The sequence below is a fragment of the Mycteria americana genome, chromosome 2 (assembly GCF_035582795.1).
Source record: "Mycteria americana isolate JAX WOST 10 ecotype Jacksonville Zoo and Gardens chromosome 2, USCA_MyAme_1.0, whole genome shotgun sequence".
In the NCBI taxonomy this organism is placed as follows: domain Eukaryota; kingdom Metazoa; phylum Chordata; class Aves; order Ciconiiformes; family Ciconiidae; genus Mycteria; species Mycteria americana.
Window position 1 is genome coordinate 121,376,552 of NC_134366.1, and position 19,548 is coordinate 121,396,099.

Below are 19,548 nucleotides of genomic sequence, written 5' to 3' on the forward strand. Positions count from 1 at the left end.
CCCTCCTCTCCCCCGGCTGACCCAGCTGGCTGAGCTGCAGTGAAGCGGGTTAGCAGGGAACCTCACCTCTGCTACCTGGGCTCAGCTGGCCTGAGGCGGGGTAAGGGGCACAACCAGCTGTGCTGGCAGAGCAGAGGTAGCAGTGCGTTGGACCTCAGTATTACTGGGCAGTTGTGGAAAACCAGCAGTGGCAAAGTACATGCCTGTTCACATCCACAGGAAGCTTTTACCCTGGTGTGTCTGGTTTAGATGGACTTATTTTGTTTGTTCAATGAGCCAGCAAGGCACACTGAACGTTGTTTGATAGCATCAAGCACTGGTAACCCATGCTACTGCCCATCTGGCATCTCTGTGGGTCCATTCTTTGGCTGTTACCTGTATTGGGGTTATAATAGTCCCCGTCATTCACAAGCACTTTGTTAAAGTGAACCACGCCGACATCACTGGAGAAAGGCTTCTGCGTGAGCCCAGCAGAAAATGACACCAGAGAGGCCGCAGCAGCAGCAGGTCCTAAAATGGGTAACAACATGAGTCAGAGTCACGTCAGGATGACAACACAGCCTCTCCCTGCGATGGTTTATAATCCAGTGTCTCTGTTCCTGCACATACTCCACTCGGACTAACCCAGTCACTTGAGGGATGCCAGAATTAGCAGCATACGTATTGCTGGCCCAGGTCCCAGGTGTCTCACCATAAAATTTACTGAGTACCATAAAATTTCCCCCTTGGCCACAACCTCCCTTTTTTTTTTTTCCTTCTAAGGAAAAGGTACATGGCTTGTAAATGCTGGCAGTGGAAATCCTGCCACCTCTCAATTCAACAACGCTTCTGCCACGGACCTTCTTCAGGATTGAGGCTGCCCTTGGACATCTCCGTTCCCCGTCACGATCACAACGGCAACAGGAGTGCTAAAGGTGTATAGCTCATGCCAGCTTTCCTAGTCACGCTGAGAAGCTGCACACAGCTTGGATCTCCTACCTTCTCTGCTGAAGGGTAGTGAAAATAGCTACAAGAAGTAACACTTCAGTATTAAAGCAAAGAGAACCATCACTGGGGCTTTTCTCTCTCTCCAGCACTTCTCTTTTGGGGGACTTTTCACTCCACAATTTTTTCTTCTTTTCTCAGCAGATCAAACAGACACTTAGGTATTTTATAGTGGCTATCTGCTTACTAGCTAAACACTGCTGTTTGTTAGACTGGTGTTGGATGAAATGCAATTTGGACAATCAAGACAAATTTTTACTTTTAACAGACTGACTTAATGGCAAGTGTTTAGTGATCGACCACTTATTAGCCCCATTTTAGTTCCCTTCCCTCTGAACGCTTCCCCTAAGGCATGACACACTGCTAGTAATAGTCAACTCTTGTTGCTTTGTTTGGGCAATTAGATAAACAACAAACACACTTAAAGTTGTCCTCAGTTGCTCTTTCTGTTCTACCCTGTTCACGTTAGGATCCATGTCTTCTCCATGCTGTTTCACCCCTGTTCCTTCTTCTGCCTTCCTTAAAATAAATGTTTGGTTTTCTCTTTGTCGCAATCTGAGATGCCCATCAGCAACCAATGTTCAATTCAGACTATATCACTTAAAAATTGAAGTTTAAAAGTGACAAAACTTCATCTAAAATGAGGATATACAAATGCTCTGCTATCCAATTTTTTTTCTGATTAACTTGGCATGGGGGGGTGGGAAGGGAAGGCAGGGGGAAGACATGCCTGCAACTTCAGAAATGGCAAATAACTACCTTGATTTCCCTCAGGGGCTAGTAACCAGCTGCCTCATCTATCTTTGGAAATCTCCTTATTCAGTATTTTGTCTCACGCTCAGAAAACAGGACAGAAGCTCTTTTACATTACTGCTACCTGCCAGTGTGCCTGCAGGTGCTCCCTGTAAGCCAAGATGAGGTTGTTTCAAAGGACCAAAATTAATTGCAGGAATTCTACTTACTTAAGCAGCTTCTGTAAAGCTCCGCCACCTTAACACTGCGCTGCTTACAGAAAGCATCTCTTTGTATTCTCAGTTTAGCCTGAGTGTCAAATCAACTGAAAATGCACCTCAACTAACTTCTTGTTGGCTCACTCGGAAAGGTTTCTCTCCCCTGCAGTCATACTGCACAGACAGCACAAACTATTTGCTGCCTGCCCAGAAACGCTGTCCTCTCTATTTGGTGTAGCTACAGTTCTGTTCGGGTTGGTGGCATCTGAATAAGGGAGCGACTCCTGCCCGGGCTCGCCACAGCTTCCTTCAAGATTCTCCTGCACTAATTGCTGGAATAGTTATTAGAGTTTGCTGCTGAAATCGCTTCAGATCTGCAGCCTGGTTTAGCACACCATCTGTGTTTGTCCAAAGGAGAAATCTTAAACCCGTCTAAATATCCCATAGATCAGTTCAGTGGGCAATGTAAGGAGGTGCAGTAAAGATGCAATGTGTCTGTGCTCTCTTACCCTCCTCCCTGCTTCCAGCTGGAACTGAGCCTGTTTGAAGCTTTCACAAGTCCTACAACAGCTCTCAGCAGTGCTTTTGCAGAACCTTACAGAGAGGTGAACCACCTTCTCCTACATGTCCCCACTTGCAAACATTTTTCTTCATGCAAAGATCAAAGTTCCATTTCTCTAGGCAAGGTCCAGGCTTGGAAACTGCTTTCACTTAAGCCGTTCGTGTTGTGGAATTACAAAAATCAGGAAGAAAAGGTTTACAGCATTTAAAAGCTGGGAACCACATGCACAGCTCTGATGAAGAAACTGCTAGGTAGACAAAAAGTTTCACAAAAGATTCAACCACAGTTTTACAGCTTCTGGGGGAGGAAAAAACTCTTTGACTTTAGACATATTCAAGAAGGTTTCACTTGATATATACATATATATGTAAGCAGGAGCAGGTATGCATGTTCATGGCAACCTAAGCTAGTATAACGCATTCTGGGGAGTCAAAAGACCACAGAGATACATGGGTGGCCTTTGTTAGGTTACATCTACTTTCACCTGTCTGCTAGTTGTATTTCTGGTTCTCGACTTCTCTTTTGACTTCCCAGCACAGTTCATGCCTCCCACAGAGCTCAAGGGCCAGAAGGAGAAAAAGAAGAAAAAAAAACTCAAGCAAAACAGAACAGTGCACAGCATAGGTATTTTCTATCAAGATGAAAGGAGAAAAAAGTAACAGAGTGTGATGGTGCTGCTGACAATTGCTCAGCAACTGGAACGAGGACTCTTCAAGAATCTACACAGAAGAGAGACCATAAGTATGTAATTCGTCAGTATGCACTTATGACTCCTTTGCATACGGCAAGAGGAGGGAGAATACGTCAGATTTCCTCTGCTTGGCCAATACTCCTAAATGCGGGCAAAGTGCATAATTTCAGTTAGAGCAAATGGGACAAAAGTATCAGCAATTTATCACCTCCCTGCCTTTTTTTTTTTTTTTTTTTTTTAAACTCTTCAGTTTGACCCTAACACATCTCATATTCAGGAACATTCCCTCTGCTTATGGGATGGCCATGCAGCACAGCACGGTGCCACACTGATTTCCATGAGCCAGTGCTCAACGAAGCTGGGCCCATTAGCTCTGTTCTGCTAAGTCACAGTGTTTCTGATGCAGATAACTCACTCGATATGTTATGAAGAAACAGCTACTTTTCTCCTGAATCTGTTAGTAACAGCTCTTTCTGCTTTTACAGCTCCTACCTTTCACATCGCAGCAAGAGAAGGTTTGCCCTAGCACTTACCTACCGCTCCTTACACAAATATCCATTGCAACCCCATCCTTCAGCATGCTTCCGTGAATTGCGCTGTTCTTTCATGCAAACAGCAGCAAAACACCACCACTGGTGCAACTGCGGGTGATCGCGTGTTCTCTACCTCAGAGTCAGCACACACGCTTTGCCCTGTGCTAGACCACCGATGCATACTAACGAGAACACTGCTCCCTGTCCAATGATCAAAAGAAAGAGCTAAACACGCAGCAGAACCTGTCACAAGCATGGAAGGGTAATTTACGTATTCAGTAAACTCTTTCTTCAAATCAAGGACCACCTAAAACAACATAAATCTTACATTACAATAACATCGTGCCTTTATACTTGAAGCGCGTCCTACAGGCTTGCTGCCTCGAGTCACATGGAGAAAATAAAGATGGTTGAGTATCAGACAAGTAAGAAGAATTAAAAAGCCCAAACCAAAATTAGCCCTTTATCTGCACGGATATATACAGCAGCGTTTGCACAGTGGCAGGGCTCACTGGCTCAGCTGTTTTCTTTATTACACCGTACAAGGAGTTTCTTTTAGAGAGGAGGAACCACCCTCCATTGGAGCTGCAGGGTTAAGGACACAAGCAACACTGCAGACTGCATGAAGGGGGAGGGTGGGGAAGGCAATTTGTGCTTTCAGTGAATTTTTTTTCACTGTGACCCTCTGTATGCTGATCAAAACACCCAAATCCTCTTCTTGGCTCTGTCCTTGCCTAGTTGTGTGACCTGGGATCTTACAAGCATTTTCTCATCAGTTCCCAGACCAGTTCATCAGCCAATTCATTACTTCTGCCTCTGCAATTTTCTCTGCTCCAGCAAACATAAATTCTCATAACTGTAAAACTGCCATGCTTCAATAACATTTGCTGCTGATGTTTCTTTAAATAACAATTGGTTCAACTCTTTCTGTATTAAAAGGGATTAGGTGGATGTACTTAGGTCCTGACACTTAACTCACCTTTGTCATAAACTCCTTGCCTCTGAAAATAGAGTCTATATGTAATATTGTACCTTATACTCTCTCGTTAACACTTGTAAGTCCTTGAAGATCTTTACCTACAACATTATATTACGAGATGCATGCAAACGGATAGCTAATGAATCTGAAAAACTCAAGAAATACTTTGGTATTGGATGTATACAAATTGTGCCTCAGCATTCAAGAAGAGCACTAAAGTGGGCTAGTTTAATCCCAGAGGACAGAGCTGGAGCCCTCAACTTCTTCCTCAGCAGTGCTTTTATGTAACAGAAGCTATTCAGAAACAGAAATGAAAGGGACTACTCAGAAGGCCAATTTAATAGTACAAGCTTCTTATTTTAGGAATTACAGTACAAGAAGGTCTGATCTTCTTTCAAATTTGAATTTCAGTACCACAAAATGTACTGAAGTGGAGACTGGCAAAGACATCATAAACCGTGGTCCTGCACGAATTAGATATTAAGGATTCTTTGATGTCTTATTTAAGCATTAAGTTCCTCCTCCAATAAGCCAAAATCTTCCCTTCCTCAGCTGTTAATTTCCACAACACTGTTAACTGCTGAATTCTGCCCCAGAATACTCTCTTTCTTTGCTGTTTATAAGCAGACACTGACAATTAGGGACAGTGGATGTAAATGCTCTAACTCCACAGAAGTCTAATAGCTATTTGCACCTCCTTACCTCTCTGTTTTCTATGACTGTACGGGCCGTTGGGGTTTGCAAGGCATTTCGGGGAAAGTTATAGGACAGATCAGCAGGTATATCTTATATTTAGATAGGTCTTCAGGGGCACGGATCAGGAAAAGGAACTCCTTGGTCAAGCCCACCTCTCTCTGGATCCCAGGGTGATAATGTTTCTTGCAACATGTTCCACCAAGCAGCAAACAGGCACACTGCCTGCCGCACCCTGCCTTTTCAACACTTTTAACATCCACCTACTATTTCACACAGTTTTAACATAAACTTATTAAAATAATGCTGTCTATAAACAGTAATAGATTGTACAAAGTGGAAGAAAACCCCCAGGAAACCCATTTATCACAGAAATCTAGACATCTATATTGGCTTTGCTGGCATCAAGATAAATGAACATTTCTTTACTTCTGATCCTCTTCCAGAAGCCTCATCTATTGCTGCTTGTTCTTACCACCACAGTCCTCAAATGCAAAAAGATTGCTTTAAGGCTATGACAGATTTTTAATTAGAAAGTATAAATATCAGAATTACAGTTTGAACTCTTTACAACTCTTTTTGTCAGTCCCCAGACCAGTCTTCAGGACATGTATCTGTGATTTTGTTAGGGCCATCAAACTAAGTCCCAAGGGTAGGATTTTGGATGCCATAAAGCCCTAATGTTTTATTTTCATCTATTTCTCATATTTCCTCAAACAAATTTAGATGAAATCATCCTTTTTGAAGAGGGTGTGGGAATATTCACTTTGATCCAGGATACCATTCCCCAGGGTTTGATAATATCTCGAGTATGACGTTGTAGGGCAGGCAGCACCCAATCAACGTATTTATCAAGGCCAACTAGCATGTCCCACACAAGATTTATACCTGTTTATCATACAAATCCATAAATGAACTGTGATATTAACAATTATAAAAAAAAATTTAAAACCCCACCAAACCAAGAAAATTGCATTTTGAATCTTTTTAAACTGTGGTTGTCAGTGGCAGCACTCCTGCTTTCACTGAAGTCAGGAACACAAGCCCTCATGATTCTAACAAAGCCAGAAACTCTCCCACGAAGGGGACCAGCTCATGCGCTAGCTCACATACTAACAGTGCTTCAAGATATTAGTCTTGGCCTTATTCATATCTTATTAAAGAAATATTAAAATCATCAGAAAGAAATCTGTATCTTCTCATTTAAAAGGGGAAAAAGAAGGTCAGTACTGACATTTGCTAGGAAATAGAAACCCTTTGCATTTAAAAAACCCACCGAAGTAACAATAACCCAAAATGAATTATTTTTCAAAAACTCAAAAACCCCATATTTGTCAAGGATGGAGATTATGTTAAAACATAACAGATTTTTGCTTAGGTATAGCAGTGCTAAACTTATATATGAAAAATCAACACTTTGTTCTCTCAACCGTGACTTTCCAGGGACTGAAATAAACATTAAGTATCTGTGTAAAGAATTTCTAGGAAACAACTGCCTTACCTTGTGAGTCTGTGGTTGGAGGAGATAACTTTGGATATCCTACAAAAGAAAAGTAGTATGTGTAACACAATACACAAATGGAATACCTTATGACAAAATATCACTGCAGTCTTCTAAAAAACATCCTTTGTTATCGAACAGCAACCTACCAAAATAGCTACCAAATAGCATCTCCTATGACATGCTCAATTATCGTTAAACTGGGGTGGTCATGGCAAAGAAAACCAAATCCTTACTACAATGTACTAAATCCACTGCAAGCACTATGGCAAGAAAAAAATAATTTAAGTTTCCCTAGAGAGAAAGACTGCTGTAGTTACCAAGGACTTTACATCAGCCCTGTTGACCTCATGCTTTGTGCAGCCTTGGCAAAGGCAACAAAACTGGCACTGAATATGCTTCCCCTCCTTCTGTAGCCAGCTGGAGGCTGCAAAGGCCCATTCACAAATCATCTCTGCCATAAGCCCATTCCCAATGGCAACAGCTATAATGGGCATCCACAAAAGGCTGAAAGGTGGCTGGTAAAGTGCAAGAGATCTCAGTGTCACCCCTCTAGCAAGACCCGGCATGTCTCTTGCACTTAGACGGGAGTCATTCACTATTAGTTTGGTTCTCTCACCTGGTGCTCCAGCATACCCTTCAGCAATGGGCATGGTACTTTGACCAGCCTGACCATCCACACTTCTAAGCCGCCCTCTTCCTGACATTAGAACAGTGCCAGGAGGCCCTGCCTCGCCAGTCTCCAAGATGATCCCGGTTGTTCCAGGCAGAAATGGCACAACTCCTGACCCTGGCAGTGCTGGGCGCGGAGGAGGTCTTGGCTGCAGCGGCTGGAGAGGGGTCCTCTGTCGCGGGGGTTGTATCCTCGGCCTCGACGGCAGCAGGGATATGCCAGGTTGAGGCTGCAGGGGTGGTCTTGGTGGCAACGGCTGCCGTGGTACTTCTGATCGCCCTTTGAAATGATGAAAGAAGAGGAAAGATACAGAATTATTCACCTAAAATAGTACATAAAATTGCATATTTTTGTAAAAAAAAAAAACCTTTAAAATAAAACAGGACTCAATTTGAGGCCACCTTTCCCCTCAGACCCAAGACTGCACCTGCAAAACTCCATTCCACTCTTGCCGTACTACAGACTCCCCTCTTTCCCAGCCTGTGACACAGGGAAAGGAATGAAGACAGCCTGTCATTCAGAGAGGAATGAGGACAAGCAGCAGTCAAATAACCCATGAACATTCACCCGCCAGTCCAGCTTTGACCTTCTGCACCAAGCGGGCTGTGTATCACGCCTTTTCCACCGGCACCTTCATCTCCATTGCGTGCTCTCTCTCTACCTTCACTTCAGTTCTCCTGAACCCCTCCTGCCCATCGCTCCTACTTTCAACTCTGTACTCACACAACACCTAGGATGAGGCTGACCCTTTAGCACTACCATAAAGAAAAGTATCCACAGCAAAAAAACTGAGTAAACGAACACCGACTTAAAGATTTTTTTTCCTTACTTTGAAAAGCAACGAACTTAAAATTCCAAGTACTCCCATTACTAATATTTTCTGACAACAAAGGCAGAACCCTAGGATATACTCTACCAGAAAAGCCTTTATTGTTTAAAGAGAAGAGATACCATTAAAAGACTTTTCCAGTAGGGCAGCCAACACATATGACATCAGGGTTGAACAGCGCTGACATGGTTACATTTGTATCTGGTCCAGTTCTAACCCCTTTATAGGAATTACGGCTTACTCATAAAAATGAAATCCTAGATGACATTTAAGGATGCAGTGTCCTCCCAAGAAAGAAGTTGAATTAAATCTACATTAAGAACAGGAATTTACAAATGTGTACATTTCAGCAGATGCAATGACAGCTTTTACACAGAATAATTAGAATTTCATTCTAAATTAAACATTAGCACTGGTTATTTTGAATGCATTTTGAGACTAAAGCATGGCTTTAGGTGCAGGGATGGAAAGTGAGTTTCTGGGGAAACGGACAAACATCCCCTTGCAAATTTATGTGATGCAAGTCATCACACCAGAGATGCCTGCCATGGTCCACAGTGGGGACCACCGCTCTGAGGTCTCAGTGGTCAGAACGAAGCACTGCAATTCATCACAGTCCAAAATCAGCCTGGGTAAATTCATCAGTGGCTAGGGCTAAACTGAATGGCTGTGCCTAGAAGCAGATGTGGTGTGAGGCTTCCCCTGGCTCTGCTGCACAGCTGGGGACCCCTCAGAGGGCCTTACGCTGTGCTTTTGGGTGACAGCTTACAACCAAGTCACGCAGGTATTGTCCGTGACTCATGGCTGGGGTCCAGGTGGTGTCACTGGCAACCCACCTGCTGTTTCGTGACTACTCGACACCTGCACTTTACCCTTGTGAATCTCGTTTCTTGTTTGCTAGAAAAAAATTCTTCCTGAGCTTTGCTGGCTGACTTTAACTGTCATGAGAATTGAAACTTATACAAGCAATGCACCACAAAGCTGGACTGAAGCTCACTCAGTAACTCTATCCACAAGGCAGAGGACTAAGGAGTGAAATGTTCACTTTATACAGGTTAAAATTATCTTCACAAAAATCCCAGGATTAAAAAATCTTATAAAGATTTAAAAAAAAAGGCTTAAAATATCAAAGTGAATTGTTTAACAGAGTTGCTGACTTAGTGAGACGTCTTCTGTCCACAGTGACACAGATTTAGACCAACTAAGATCTTCAGATTAACTTCATTCAAAACACAAACTGACAAAATACTTTACCTTGGGATGCACATAATTGTTGTTTCTCTAGTCAATTAAGCTGAGCTTTATTAAGACAACAACTTGGGCTGACACAGGCAAAATGAATGCATTTCTCTGCTTGCTTTTCTAAACCTTCAAATAACAATCAAGGCTCAAATCCCGTGTCCTGTACAAACTGCTTTCTTGCATGCAACATCAATACTGCAATATTCAGAATTATCCAATTACATCTCCATAAAGCTAAATCCAAAATTACCTGCCTAAAGCTCAACTTAAAGTGCCAGTAATCAGATATGTGTGCGTTCAGAGGGATATGGTCTGCCATCTTTGCCAACCTTTTTGGCCTCTTCTACTGAGATGCATCATAGCAAGACAAAGTACCAATAAATCACTAGATAAAGATGATAACGCTGGAGCCACCCTATCCTGGTGCCGAATCCCATAACACGTTTTTTCAATTCACAAGGCAATGAGAAAATGAAGCCTCAACAAAAGCTGGGGTGAACCTAGCTGGACCTGCTTAACCTTTGCTGAGCAGCAGACAAAAAAGAAATCTTCCCCATCATCTTCGCGTCTATCAAGGCAAAGAGCAGAGCTGAGATCATTACACAGCTGAGAACAGTAATGCTGTCCTCAGCAGCAGCATCCTTGCTGCTCTGGTTGTCATCACTGGTGTAAGTGACAACTCGGTTACCATGTCACACAACAGCTTCTGCTCTCAGACGCCCATCTGCAACTGAAACAGAGGAAAGGTTTCCCTCCTCGGTTGAAAATAAGAATGCTTTTGTTCCCCTCCCCCTCTTAAAAATATTTTATTTTATTCAATTTGCTCAGCCAGGCAGCTTTAACCTGCTATTTACTTCACTGAAGGAGGAATGATTTGCTGGGAAGGAAGACGAGCAGCAACCTGGATGCATGAGGCGGGTGGATCTTCAGGGTGCGTTTGTTCCTAGTATTGTTCTGCCCCAACCATGCTTTCCTCAGCCCCCAAAACACACAGAAACAAAGTGCGTAAAACAAACTAGTGAGCAAAGGAATCTGTGACTGCACTCAGAAGAAGCTGAAAAGACCTGACTTGAATTTTCTTATAGATACCGAAGGGATTTGACAATTAAGTTACAAAGTACCATTTTGCACAAGCTCGCAGGGAGCCTCGAGGAATCGACTATATGACTATTCGCACTACAACACTAATTTTATGTTGCCCTTTATCGATGCGGTAACACAGAGCATACATTTGGTTTCTTAGACCGTAACTTCAGCAGATGACATTTTGCTGTTGCTTTCAAAACCCTGCTACAGAGACAATTACCAGAGGAATTGCAGTTCAGGTCAAATAACCGTAACCAAAGCAAACTGCACTCCCAGCACGGTATCTGGCTGCAAGACCACACTTCTGACTCCTGGAAAACTTCATGAATCTATATGAACAGGCAGTAAGTTAAAAGAGACTGCTAACTTTAACATGGCTTTCAGTTTTGTGCCATTTGAAGAGCAAACCTACCCGCAGAGAGGCACAGAGTGCAATGAGAACAACTTATCCTACGAGACGTGGAGCTGGGGGCAGTCATCGTCTGATGTGGACGAAGAGCTGCTGGATTACATTACCTTGGTGAGCGCATCGTGCGTGGTCCCCTACATGCTGAGAGCAGACCACTGCCTGCCGCCACCACCGCCTTGTGTACGGCAGGACGCCGCACTACCTTCACCAGAAATTGTAATAAATTAAATACATTTCTGGCCTCTGGGTCTATATCTGACGTACAATCATTCACTAACCTGGCTTGTTAGTTTAGACTGAGGCACTTGAAACCCCTTAATAAAAAATGTGGAAGAACACGCAGCCATGTTCCTAAGATCAGGGTCGTTTGACTTTGTTCAGTTTTACAGTGTGCTGGGCTTACACTGCTTGATAAGATTTTATATTGTGTTTCTTGCAACGTATCCTTGCCTTACTGCCCTCAACAACTGTTACTAGTAACAACTTTTTTCTGTTTCGGCCCTTCTGAAGTGAAATGACATCATTTGAATGCTACGATACAGTGGCAAATAGGGCATAAGAAATTCCACACCGATCTACGGCCAGGACCGAGTCTTCCTTTCAAATAACGTCGGTATCAGAGATGATGCTGCAGATCATGGATGTAAAAATAGTTAAAGCCATACCCCGACTCACGTAACAGGGTTCCCAAACTACTTCCAAAAAAGGCTCTTTTGCCAAAGTCTTTCTGCAACTCCAGCCATCAAAACTTACTTGGACTGCTGTGCCAGACAGTGTTATTGTAATTGGAAACATTTGGGGACTGAAGTGTGTGCTTCACAAATCCTTCAGAGGCCAGAGGCACCTCCTAGCAGCAAGGGATGCTCAGCGTGCCTGCACCCCAGATCCAGCAGCAGCATCCTTCCATCGGCTCTAAACAGCCACTGGTGGATGGAGAGCTCTGCCCTGAAACAGCATTATTTTATGGAAACCCAGGCACACTGAGGCTTTTTAATGCTTTACAACATTGTAATAGGGGCTGATAAATATAACCCATGAGGCCACTCGAACACCTGCTTTAAATAGCAGAAGAGATTACTGTGTGTATCTTGGAACTTTCTCCAGTGTTGGTCCCTAGTGCAAATTTATTTTGGGCAAGATGGATGAGAAATAGGATTACACAGATACATCATACTGTATTTGAATGGGGACTGGGTCTGCCTCTGCAAGATCTAGGGGTGAAGGTCCTAACCCTGCTGAATTTAAGTCAAGATTTCACCAAAAGAATTATCTGAGAATTACAGCCCCCCTCCATTCCCCTTCACTTCTTCCTTTAAAGGAAGAGAAACATATTTTTTTTAATTTCACACAAGAGCTTCTCACCTCAGAAGGATTTTTGTGTCAAGTACTGCAATACATTCTGTTTTAAACAATTAAACACTCAAAAGAAACACATCTATCACAGGCTTTCAAGTCTCCGCCTTGGAGTGAGAAGGATATTCCTCCCTAATGTCCTAGTTTCAGCTGGGATAGAGTTTATTTTCTTTCTTGTAGCTGATATAGTTCTGTGCTTTGGATTTAGGATGAGAATAACGTTGGTAACACACTGATGTTTTAGTTGTTGCTAAGCAGTGCTTACACTGGTCAAGGACTTTTCAGCTTCCCATGCTCTGCCAGGAGCACAAGAAGCTGGGAGGGGGCACAGCCAAACTGGCCAAAGGGCTATTCCATACCATACGACGTCATGCTCAGTATATAAACTGGGGGGAGTTGGCCGGGGGGCAGCGATCGCTGCTCGGGGACAGGCTGGGCGTCAGTCGGCGGGTGGTGAGCGGTTGTATTACTTGTTTTGTCCTGGGTTTTGTTCCTCTCTCTCTCGTTGTTCTCCTTTTCATTACAATTTATTATTATTATTATTATTTTCTTTTCTTTCAATTATTAAACTGTTCTTATCTCAACCCACGAGCCTTCTTACTTTCGCTCTTCATATTCTCCCCCCATCCCAGCGGGGGGCAGGGTGAGTGTGTGGCTGTCTAGTGCTTGGTTGCCGACTGGGGCTAAACCACGACACCTAAAGAAATTACTTTCAGACCCTTCATGAAGCACAACTTGTCCATTCAAGCAAGAGCGCTCACAGTCCTGAATGTGATCTCCCCCAGCCGCCATCAGCTGCAACAGCCCACAGGCTCTTTCCTCAGCACCTCTTCTTCTGATTTAAGGCCAGTCACAGAAATCAGCCTCTTATTTATCTCATAGGTGCACAGAATTAAAACCAGAAGCATCAACCAACTGAAGAGTGCAGTTCCAAAGCAGTCTCCAATTCCTATGTTTTTGCGTCATGCTAACAGAAACAGGAACTCAGCTTCCTTCTGTAAACTTTGACTCTCTCAGAAAAACAACCCATTGCTGAAATTTGGAGCAAGAACTGCAGAGGGAACTGAGTGGCATTTGGCAAGGTCTCTAAACCTTCATGGCAAGGTTCACCAACATGTTGAAGTTACCATTTCACAGCACTCTGAGCCAAAGGGAATGTGCCTCTGCTTCTCAGCCACTCTAAGGCGAACTTTAAACCACCTGTGGAGGTAGATTTGAGCTAACATGTTGGACTACTAACAGAAGTGGCTGAGGTGTGGGAACACTGCCAGCTGGGGTGTGCACCTATTGCAAAATTGCCAACTGTGTTGTGGGAACGCAAACTTCTGGGAGAGTTATGAAGCAGAAGTCTTATATTGCCACACCAAGATATGCCAGAGCTTGTTTGCAAAAGTCCTAAATCAAAAGAGTTGGTGCTGAATTATAATCATTAACTCATGCTAAGAACAAAACTTACAGGGAATCTTTCTTATCATAAATTTGAATTCCTTTGACTTTGGTTTTCTCCATTTACTTTTCAATTTCCCCCAAGGAATCAAGAACACTCTCACGCAACAAAATAAAACAAAACAAAACAAAACAAAAAATCAAATCAAATTAACTGGAATAATACCCACAGATAATTATTACTTAAAACTCACTTTAAACTCACTATCCAAAAAATATTAGTTTTCCCACTCTCTTTATTCTGGCTCAAACTAAACATGAAAGCATATAAGACTTTTTTTTTTGGAGAATACTTTTAAAAGCACTCAAAGTCCTCTACGGCGTTCTAGAGCAAAGAGCCAAAATTAGAGTCACTGTAAAAACAAAGTAGAAATTGTGTAATATTAAATTTTTTCCTCCCTTGTTTAGTTCCTTTATAAATGATTCAGAAAAGAAAGCCAATTGAAAAACAAACAAAAAAAGCATTAAAAAAAGCAAAAAACCTTACTTGTGTCAGACTGAGATTTCAGCATGCCTTCAATGTCCGTGGTGATTTTGGAGACCTGACTATAAAACTGTTGGACAGAATTTTTGAGGCCAGAAATATCGGTAGAATGAGATGCTATAGTTCCATTCATTTCACGGACGCAGTTCCATAAGCTGCTCACGTGCTTATTCAGACCTTCTTTTATCTTCTGCAAGCTACCTGAGACAGAGTCCAGCTTGCCGCAAACTTTTTCAACACGCGAGACTCTGCTCTCGACGTCTGAAACACCCTCCTGGATACCTTGGGTCTTTTCTTTGCACTTGCTAAGATCATTCAGGATATGGCTATTCAATTGTTCTAGTCTCTCTTTCACTTCACCACAGCAATTATCACTGGGATGAGCAGTTTGATTTGCAAATGTCCTCTGCATTTGATCGATTTTTCGGAAGACACCTCGTTGTGTTTTTCTACAGGTAGAATTGACACCCAGAAGCTGCTCCTTGCAGCTACTCAAGCCATCTTGAAGATTTTTCATATCTTTATCCATGACATTTAGACTATACCGGAATACACGTACGTCTCTCTGCATTTTCTGGATGTCACGTTGGTTACCCTTAATTAAGTTGAGTTTCTCATTAAGAGAGCTATTTAGAGACTGCAGGAGAACAGAGTTATCCTCTGTTCTCAAAAGCAAATGGTTGTATTTGTTGTTACAATTTTCTAGCTCTTTCTGAAGGTCCTCCGTACCTTGTGGTGCGGACTGACACTTCTGCCCACAGAGGTGTTCAAGCGACAGTAGTTTGTTCTTCAGGAAATTCATCTCTGCTGTAAATTGCTCATTTGCAAATCCTGCATCACTGGGCAAGATGGGCCCAGGATTAATATACATTCCATCCGGGTCTGTAGTATTAGCGATCTCTAAAATAGTGCCGCCTAGCCTATCTTCTAGTGCCCGCAGCTTCTGGTCAAACAAGTCTCTCAATTCATCTACCTCAGCAGCTATAGCACCACGGAGAGTTTCCTCAACGTAAAAGCAATGTTCTTCAGCGTTTCGTTCTGTAACATTCATCCTCGCATCAAGCTCCTCCAACCTCTCACCAAACATGTCTTCTAGATCTGGAGTTGACAATCGACTGATTTCATTATCTATTCTGACGTTCAGGATCCTGTGTGCTTCTGCAACTCTGTCAATCTTCCTATCTAAATCTTTTATCTGTTGGTCAAAGTCATTTCTCTCGCCCTCCTTGCAACAACTGGACTTGTTTGATGGAATCTGAGTTCGGAGAGTATTTATTTCTTTCCTCAAGTCATTCTCTTTTCCTCTTATAACATCAATTATTCCTAAACAGTTATTTTCATTGTCATCACACTGCTGCTGGATATCCTGTAGTTTGTATTCACAGGAGTTCTTCAGATCTGCCATTTTCTTTTCAAATCCCTCCAGGATTTCCTGCCTGAGTGACTCAAATTTTGAGTCTATATACTCCTGATATATATTGTCACTGGGCATTGTTATTGTAGGTCCTTGTGCTGCCTCCTGCAGTTGTTTTAATTGTCCTTCATAGCCTTTTACTTTTCCATTCAGTTCCTCCAGCTTGTCATTCCTCATCTTCAAGGCTTCTTTGACCTCAGCGAGCTCAGACTTTATATCTTCCATTTCAAAATCAATAAAAGGGTCTTTATGATCTTTATTGCTGAGGAGCCCAGGCAGATGAATAGTGTCTGTTTCACCACCAACTGCACTATCAGGCTCTGGGCGGTCATAAAGGTTGTTCAGCCAAGTGACCAACATCTTACTAGCATCTTCTTGGACAGTCAGCTTCAGGTTTTCATTCACACCTGCCACGGAGGACTGAAGTTCAAGCACTGATCGTGTAAGTCTAAACAATTCATCCTCAAGAAACTGCATTTTCTTCTCATATGGTGGAGGTTCCGGCACTTCTGTTGGTTCTGCATCTGTTTCATGGAAACAACAGACAAAGTCTGGATGTAAATATTCCCAGTGGTATCTGTTTTAATCAGCTGAGGCTAATTTCACTTTTCTTTAACGCCAAATAATGCTTTAAATTGCATAATGCTTGTTCCTTTTTCTATTCTTGTTTTCAGCAGTTTATAATTGAAACGTTATCAAAACACTCCAAACTGAAAGTTTTAGCACATTAACCAATTCCTGCCAAGATACAATGGAAATAAATAAATAAATAAGCAAGCAGAACCCCCCTTCTTGTTCAGCAATGAATCTAAGCTATAGCATACATAACAGGCCATTATAGATCCATACACATCACAACACAATCACCTTAGAGCCACTGCATCTCCTATAACAATAATTTGGGAGGTGCTGCTCCTGAATTCCCATTGAAAACTTGAGTGGCAATAATTTATGTGCCTAAAGTGGGTTTGTGCCTCCGGCATTTTGCTGAACTGGAGTCCAAATGGATATACTGGATGGGGTTCTGCAAGATATTCCAGTTAGCACACTTGCTTCAAAAATACCTAATTATTTGACACATATTTAAGTAGGCAATAAAAATGTGTGTAAAAGCATAAGCTTTACACATCCAAAATTGTTAGATTAAAATAACACCAGCACTATCCTCACTGAATGAAAAAAAGTAAAAGCAGACTTTTAGCTGCAATCTACTTTTTACCTAGTACAAATCAATTAATGAATCTGAAACTATCCTTCCAATCCATTTGTCATTGGCGGCACCTCATTTGCAGAGCCACGTACAATTCCAGATGTTCAGTTTCAAGCAAAATGTGTTAACAATTGTAGAAAATCCAGAAGAAAGAAAGAAACATTATCAGAGGTCAAGAAAGTATAAACTGCAGGAAAAGTCAAAGTAATTTGTTATTTAGGATAGAGAAGAGGAGAATGAAGAGTGATATTCTGAAAGACATCTGCAAACTGGTAGGGGATAAACTGTTTCCTGTATCTGCTAGTGATGGGACAGGACACGAAGAACGGGCTTCAACTGCAGTAAGTGAAGGTGAGGCCTGATAGCTGTACAGAAAGTGAAGTGCCAGAAGACATTGTCCACATGAGCAGCAGAATCTCCACCACTGGAGGCTGGACAGACATAGCTAGTCCTGCCTTAGGGGATGGATAAACAGACCCCTTAAGATCCCTCTAGTCCTATTTTTTGTGATTCTCAGCAACAAGGCGCTAGTAAGTCAAGATACTGAGTGTGATCCCAAATAATCATCTAATATGAATCAAACCTGCAGCTAGACCACCCATTGTTTTAGTTAAACAAACATTTAATACCACTTTGATGTGTAGATCCATATGACCATATTTACTTGCATACTCCCATATATCTTTGCCATTATGCACAGAGGGGTACACTCTATAAACACATCACGTATAATCCTAATTGGGGTTTTGCATGATACCTTTTATGCAGTGCGTAATCCAAAGACCTTTGCACAGTGAAGGCATACTATTGCAGACATAAAGAAAGTAAATGAAGTTACAAAGCAGAAGCGAAGAAGAAAATATACTTCTTTAAATACAACAGAAAATAGACACACAAACTGTTAGCATTAGAATAACTCTTTCAGATGTTAACAGTTAAATCTTCAGACAAAAGAATTTTAGCACTGGTTCCAAGCTATGCATGCTAGATATACAGTGGAGAGCAACACTGAGATAGGGTCTGAAGGACATGCAGTTGGATTTTTTCTTGGTTTTAAACTGGATTTCAGCTTAACGACATTACAAATATGGCAGAAAGTCACAGATGTACTCTTCAAGACTGGCAGGGTGGCCAATTCCTTTAATAATAAAAAAGTATGCACACACAGAGTGTAGCTATTACATACACACTGGTCTATTTTTGCATTGAATTACAGTTCTTTTAGGGTCAGAGCAGAAAGAAAATCTCTAGACATAAGCAGTGTGCAAGTTCCTTAAAGATATCATCGTGTTTCATTATCATCTTTTGGAAATAATATTTTAGGTGGGCTAACAAAATATTTAAAAAGCTTATTTTTAAAGCAGGTATATAATCTATAGGACTGGTTTGAAACCATGTATGCAGTCCCAATCCATTCCACTACACAAAAAACGCAAGTGGAAATCTGACTAAGTGCTATACGTGATGCTGATCCCCAGTGATGTTGGGGAAAAGTCCTTCAGAAGGAAACATCTGTTTACCATTTTTTGTTAATGCAGAAAAGGCATAATACTGCAGTTAACAGCACTCTTTCTTACCCTTTCAGAAGACAGTATCTTATACAAACAAACATCATTCATTCTTTAAGGTATTTTTTCAGAAATCAAGGCTTATCATTCCCTTACCCCTTAGTATTAAGGCAGGTAATCTAACATAAATCTGTAAAATCTGCAGAAGCCCTTGAACAAACAAAACACTGTGAAACTGCTAGGGAGCATTATATATCATTAAAATTAGTACCTGTTCTTTTTTGTTTTAATAATAGTTCCTCTCAAATATATCTTTTTTTGCTGAACATAGAAGAAACCACAAAAAAACCCTGTAAATTCTTACAAAAACCGCAACCTTAATGTAAAGATTTTCCTGAACCAAGAGTAGCCAGGTGGCATTTATGGCCAGTGTTCTACAGCCACCCCTCTGTTATTCTTCAGGAAATTCTCTATATCAAGACGGTTACGCCTGGCTATTATTTTCCCACCATGCAGTGTCTTCCATATGGCTTTTGTACCTGCCAGTAGTTGAGTTTAATAGAAACCACAATGGTTCTTATACTTAAAAGACAAAACAAGAAACCAGACGTGATCACGCATACCAAAATTCAAACAAAAAGTTACCCAAGCCTTTCTTCACAACAGCTTTTGCTGGTGTTGTGGGACGACGAGCAGTGTTTGGCTTTTCTGCTGGGCCTTCTCTGCAGTCTTCCCCTTTGTACCCAGGACAACATCTCCATTCCAGCTCTGTTACTGTCTTATATGCAACTGTGTACCGAGGTCTAAAACTCGTTCGGTATCTGCCAAAACAGAAAGCATTTTAAACGATCTATAACCTAATCTTCTATTTAGATTAAAGCTAAAATTAAAACAGTTATTTTTAAAAATGAAAATCAATTACTTTCATCTATAATCCATTTTCTCCTTCAAACAACAAATGAACAAATGTTTCTGTCTAGGTTTTAAAGCTACCTGCACTC

General features: G+C 41.8%; 1 protein-coding gene across 1 annotated transcript in view; it reads right to left on the reverse strand.

Moving 5' to 3' along the window:
* Positions 1-19,548, reverse strand: part of EMILIN2 (elastin microfibril interfacer 2) — a 39,446-nt gene that overhangs the window by 5,622 nt on the left and 14,276 nt on the right. The window contains exons 3-7 of the mRNA XM_075494434.1: positions 19,193-19,368; positions 14,419-16,353; positions 7,513-7,845; positions 6,894-6,932; positions 376-510 (exon numbers count right to left, since the gene is read on the reverse strand). Coding sequence (XP_075350549.1) covers positions 376-510; positions 6,894-6,932; positions 7,513-7,845; positions 14,419-16,353; positions 19,193-19,368 — 2,618 coding nt within the window. The remainder of the gene's footprint in view (positions 1-375; positions 511-6,893; positions 6,933-7,512; positions 7,846-14,418; positions 16,354-19,192; positions 19,369-19,548) is intronic.